The 6,000-nt window shown below is 36.4% G+C and overlaps 1 protein-coding gene across 1 annotated transcript; it reads right to left on the bottom strand.

The window, feature by feature from the left end:
- Positions 1-1,241: 1,241 nt before the first annotated feature.
- On the bottom strand, positions 1,242-2,009 carry LOC124079655 (melanoma-associated antigen B18-like). Its single transcript, XM_046425331.1, has one exon. It carries the CDS (start codon positions 2,007-2,009, stop codon positions 1,242-1,244), a length of 768 nt encoding a protein of 255 aa, XP_046281287.1.
- Positions 2,010-6,000: the final 3,991 nt, after the last annotated feature.

The raw sequence follows: 6,000 nt of genomic DNA on the forward strand, positions 1-6,000 counted from the left end.
ACTCATTCCAGGATACCAAAATCCATGGATGCTCATGTCCCATATATAAAATAGCATAGTATTTCATATACCTAGGTAACCTTCCTGTATACTTTAAATCATCTCACCATCACTTATACCTAATATAAAGTAAATGATATGAAACAGTTCTTATACAGTATCATTAGGGAATAAAGAAGAAAAAATCTGTGCATGTTCAGTACACATGCATTTTTTTCCTAAATGTTTTTGGTCTGTGGTTGATTGATTCATGGATACAGAAGGCTAACTGTATATCACACTGAAGGATTGTAGTTTCCCAAAGCCTCAAAGGGCCTTTCCTCAGGATATACTTACTTTATTATTTGTAACCAGACATTCCCCCTCACTTTTCCCAAATCCCTTCCTACTTCTTTCTTGTTGCTTATCTTTTGGTATTAGAAGGTACTTCTCCATTTTCCTTATAGAATTACTGTTATTTGACTGTAAAGTTTTGTGTCCTACTTTCCCTGTCTCTAACAAAATCACTTCCAATGAGCAAATACTCAATTAGTAATTGGAAATAAATGAGCCAGTGAACATGAAGTCTAGTTTATAAACATTTATTTTTTTCCTATATTTTAATAAGTTAAAAAATCTATGTGTCTTTTATCTTTAGAAAACAAACTGAAATGGAATAAAGACTGAATACCTTTTACTTTTCTCCCCCTTTATTTCTTGGTCCCTCAAGTTTTACTGGTAAATTCTTTTAAATTGTCAAAGAAATGCCTATTCCACTGCCAGATTTTCTTGTTCTGGTTCACTATCTATGACAGATTTACCAATTGTTGTACAAAATAATAAAACTCCTAATCTTAAAACTATTAAATAATAAATATGTAAATAAAGTCATTAATAATTTTATATTCTAAAGTTAATGAAACTTATTAAGGAAAAATTTGAAATACAGCACAATACTCTAAATTAGGCATATAGAATGGGAACACAAACACATACACTGTGTTCCCTTCAGACCCACCATGGCCATCCACTAAGAATGCTCATTGTTCTTCATATCCACAAAGATAACAATCTTCCTCAAATTTCAATACTTGAAATATAACCTAGAATAAAAGGAAAGAAGAGTAAAATTCCAAGTTACCAGTATACAACAAGAAAGTAAAGATGATACTCACTTATTCCCTCCAGCCCCTGACTAGCCATCTACTATTAGGAGATTTACACACCTTTTCAAGGAAAAAGTGAAGAACAAGGCTCAGATTTCATTTAGCATGGGAGAAACTGCTGGCCCTTTCCCTGGCCCTGGAATGTGAATTGGCCATAGCAGTATTGCGAGCCCATGCTGCAACTCTGGCTTGAGCTCTCTCTTCCTCATCTTTCAAAGCTTCTTCATACCAGGATGGGAAGGCATTGGGGGTAGTATCATGGATTCTGGCCAAAAACTCTAGGATTTTCATCTTGCTGGTTTCAGCATTGGCTCTTGGTCCCCACATGAATTCATAACATGGAGGGTCACTGTTGGGGACCTGCTGGGACTCCAGATACTTTAGCTGCATCAAATCTTCAGTGATGACCTTCCTGGGTTCCCCATAGATGAAGTGCTTCCTATCAGCATATACACCCATCATATTCAGCACCTTCCAGATCTCCTCTTCAGAGGCACAGTTGCCTTTCATGAAGATCACACCCAGTACAATCATTAGGAGACCCATTTTTGGCATGTTCTCTTCATCACCCATTGTTCCATCAAGGGTGTAGTCTAGTTTGCTAACAGGGTGGGTCTCTGTGGGGCTGCCTCTGTTTGGGGGGAAGAGTGCCCATATATTCACCTTGAAACCGCTGGTTCCTTGTATTCCTTTCTTTGAAGGCTTTATCCTGGACTCCACAGCACACTGAACCGGAAATGACTGTTGTCTACTTCCGGCCCCACCCACTTGATCCTGCTTGCTTAATAGGGGCGGAGCTTTATCAGCCCACGTTTTTTTCTGGAGAGGTGGAATTTCCTGAGAAGTCAGGTAAAGTCTTTTCATTGATTATTACTAGAGTTGGGGCTTCTCCCTATGCTGAGCTGGGTCAGTTGGTCTCAGACCAAGGCTGTCATTTCACTGAGCATCCTGAGTAGGAAATAAGGTGAAGCCTGAGGCTAGCATTCCTGCTGGTATATCTCTGTGGTTCTTTACTTGGGTAGATGGTCCTCTTAATCCTTACTCAGTGTCTTGTATTGATTACTTATAGTTGCTTACTTTATCTCCCTAATGCCAACTTGAGGCTGGCTCCATCAGATAAAGTCTTAAATATATAAATAATTTCAGTACAATAAAAATCTGTACAGTATTATATTCACCATAATTAAACATAGTATATTCCTCTTATTGCTCTATTGCTACATCTTGTACCTGAGTCTGAGTTCATTTTAATAGTTGATTTGATAAAGTTTTGTATATTTTTATTCTTTCCATTTGGATGTTGTTTCTGTTTTTAAATTAATTTCTTACCTGATACATTAAAATGTAGAAATAGTATACATTTACAAGGCATTGTGATGTAATATATACATTTATACACATGCATACACACACACACACACACATATATATATATATATATATATATATATATACTTTGTAATCAGAGTGAACATATGCATATGTTTATTTTATAGTTACCTTGCTGTGCAATAGCACATTGGAACTTCCTACTCCTAGCTATAACTTGGCATTCATTTATTAATCATTCCCCATCCATATTCTTTCTGTCCTCTGGTAACCACCATTCTGCTCTCAACTGCTATGAGGCCAGCTTTTAAAAGTATTTCACTTATGAGGGAGATTGTGCAGTATTTGTCTTCCTATGCTTGGCTTATTTCACTTAGCATAATTATCTCTTGTTCTATCTATGTTGTTGCAAATGATGGGATTTCATTGTTTTTCATGGTTGAATAATATTCCATTGTTTAGATGTACCACATTTTCTTTATTCATTCTTCAGTTAATGCACACTTAGGTTGTTTCAATTTCTTAGGTATTGTAGCAATACGGTTTAAGTTAACATTTGAGTGCAGATACCTCTTCGACATTCTGATTTCATTTCCTTCAGATATGTCATAGCAGGGTTGTTCGATCCAACAGTAATTCTACTTTTAAGTTTTTGAGGAACCTACATATTGTCATTTGTGATTACTGTACTAATTTCCATTCCAATCAACAGTATACAAGAGTTCCCTTTTTTCCACCTCCTCACCAACACTTGTTAGCTTTTGTCTTTTGATTCTAGCCATTCTTTTTGGAGTGAGATGATATCTCATTGTGGTTCTGGTTTTCATTTCCCTCATGATTTGTGGTATTGAGCAATTGTTTTATATAACTGTTGACCATTTGTACATCTTTTGTGAAACTTCTGTTTAGATCTATTATCCATTTTAAAAGTGGGTGTTTGCTTTGTTGAGTTTTTGTATAGTGCTGTATTATTGAGTTGTTACATGGAGTTCCTTACATTAGCCCCTTTTAAGATGTGTAGTAATTTGCAAGTTTTTTCCCTTATTCTATAGGTTATTTATTTACTTGATGTATTTCCTTTCCTGAATAGAAGCTATTTTTTTTTAATTTGATATAATCCTATTGTCTATGTTTGCTTCTGTTTCTATGCTTTAGGGGGTACTGTAAAACAAAAACAAAAACAAGCTTGCTGTTTTAGCATTCTGAAGTGTTTCTACTATGTGTTCTTCTAATAGTTTCATGTTTTAGATTTTAGTCTTATTCCATTTTGAGTTGAGTTTTGTAACTGGTAAGGATTGGAAATATGCAGTTTCATTTTACTGCATATGGATATCTAATTTTCCCAGCACCATGGTTGAAAAGACTGTCTTTTCTTCAGGGTATTTTCTTAGCACATTTGTCAAAAATCAGTTGACTTTAGATGTGTGGGTTACTTCTCAGCTCTCTATTATGTTCAATTGTTCTGTGTATCTGTCCAGATGTCAAAACTAGGCTGTTTTGATTACTACAGCTTTGTGGCATAATTTAAAAGTAGGTAGTGTAATGCCTCCTACCAAAGTAGGCATCTTGATCTTTTTGATCAAGATGGTTTTGAACTATTCAGGCTTTTTGATATTCAGGATTTTTTTTTGATGTTTTAGGATTTTTTTTCTAGTTTATTTTGGTATTCGTGAATATAGCTATATGCTGGATATACAATCCAGTTCAAGTTTGATCAGTGACAGTTGGTACCATTCTTTTGTGCCTTATTTCAGATTTTATTGGGAATGCTTCTAACATTTCACATCTAGGTAGATTTTCTTTGATTTTTTAATATTAAAACTCTATTCTAATATAAAAAGTTATTACCATGAACTATTATTTAACCTTTAACCAATTTTTTTCTTTACATCTGCACATGGTCAAATGCTTTCTCTTCTCTGTTAACAGTAAATTCCAATACACATTTTTCTGATGTTATGGGGTCTTCTTTCCTTAGGAACAGCCTGTTTCCTTATTTCTTCATTTAATTCACTGCTGTATTAAATTGGCTGTAACTTTATTTATAATATTTTCTCTCTTTATATGTGTGAGCCTGGCTCAAGTATACTTTTCTTGGGCCATCATAATGTAGTTTTTTCTATCAAGGAGAACTTAAATCAGTTGAGTAATTTTCCATCTTCTTGTATGGTTCATAAGAATTAGTATACTGATGAGTTTTTCCTTTACAGCTTGGTTTAAGGGGCTTCCAAACAGCTGGATCTAAAAGATTTTGTAGGTGCCCAGGGACTAACTATAGTTTCAGTTTTTATTTGTGTTACTTTGGTTTTTATCACTGTGACCAAATACCTGACAGGAACATTTTAGAAAAAGAAAAGTTTATTTTGGCTCATTGTGTCAGAAGTCTCAGTCCATGTTGGCTTACTCCATTGCTTTCCCCTTAAGTAAGGCCAACACCATTATGAAAGGGCAGTGGTGGAGGAAAGCTGATCAATTGTGTTGGCTAGAAAGCAGAGAGGGAAAAGAGAAGTGGCCACAGGGATGATGAACCTTTTTGGAACATGCCCTCAGTGACCCACCTCCTTTAGTCACACCCTATTTGCATACAGTTTTACTACCCAATTAGTCCAATCAAACTAGGGTGGACGGATTAGCTTACAGTTCTCATGATCTAAGAATTTCACCTCTGAATATTCCTGCATAAATACAGGAAATTTGGGGGGACACCTCATATCCAAACCATAACATTCCACCCCCAGCCCCCAAAAGCTCATGTCCATCCAACAGTGCAGGATGCATTTTTAGTCCATCTCCAAGAGTACCCATAGTTTTAATAGTTTCAGCATTGCCTACCGTTGGCTTTGCTGTTTGTAGTGATCATGGTCTCTTTCTTAGCTTGGCTTTGTCTATAATCAGCAGTATTCCTCAGCACACAATCCATATTATTGGAATCTCTTAATTCCTGGGATATCCATTTCAGCTTTGGTTTTATCTACATAGCCTCACATATTGCCCTCTCAGTGGTAACCTATAGGAATTTCAACCTTGACACACTTTGCCTGGCCTTCCAGGTCCTCCTTTAAAAATATCAATGGAAGCCTTCATGATGCCCTAACTCAACCATCCTGCACTCCTGCAGAACCAACACCAAGTGTGCAATGCCAAGGTCTGCCACTAGTTTGATCAGTAGAGAAGCCCATTTGGGACATGGCTGTAGTGTACTCTGAGTGCATTTGCAGCTGGGCATGGTGAAATAACTTCCCAAACAAGCAGGGTGCTCCCATGGTCTCATCTCAAAGGAATTTTTACTTTTACATCCCTGAACCTACAATGGGTGTGGTCTTGACAATTTCTGAGATTCCCTCAAGGCATCTTTCCTGTTGTCTCAGTTGCATTTTATCATCTCTTTAGTGACTATAATCTCAACATCCATACCTCTCTTGGTCCATTTTACATGTCCTCTTCTGGTCAAATTGCAAATTATTAAAATCCCCTTCCTCTAGTTTTGCTCCCTGTTCTTGCGTCTTGCAGTGAACCTGGATAAAAA

The sequence above is a fragment of the Marmota monax genome, unplaced genomic scaffold (assembly GCF_021218885.2).
Source record: "Marmota monax isolate L192 unplaced genomic scaffold, Marmota_monax_Labrador192_F-V1.1 WCK01_AAM20220418_F8-fsc00075, whole genome shotgun sequence".
In the NCBI taxonomy this organism is placed as follows: domain Eukaryota; kingdom Metazoa; phylum Chordata; class Mammalia; order Rodentia; family Sciuridae; genus Marmota; species Marmota monax.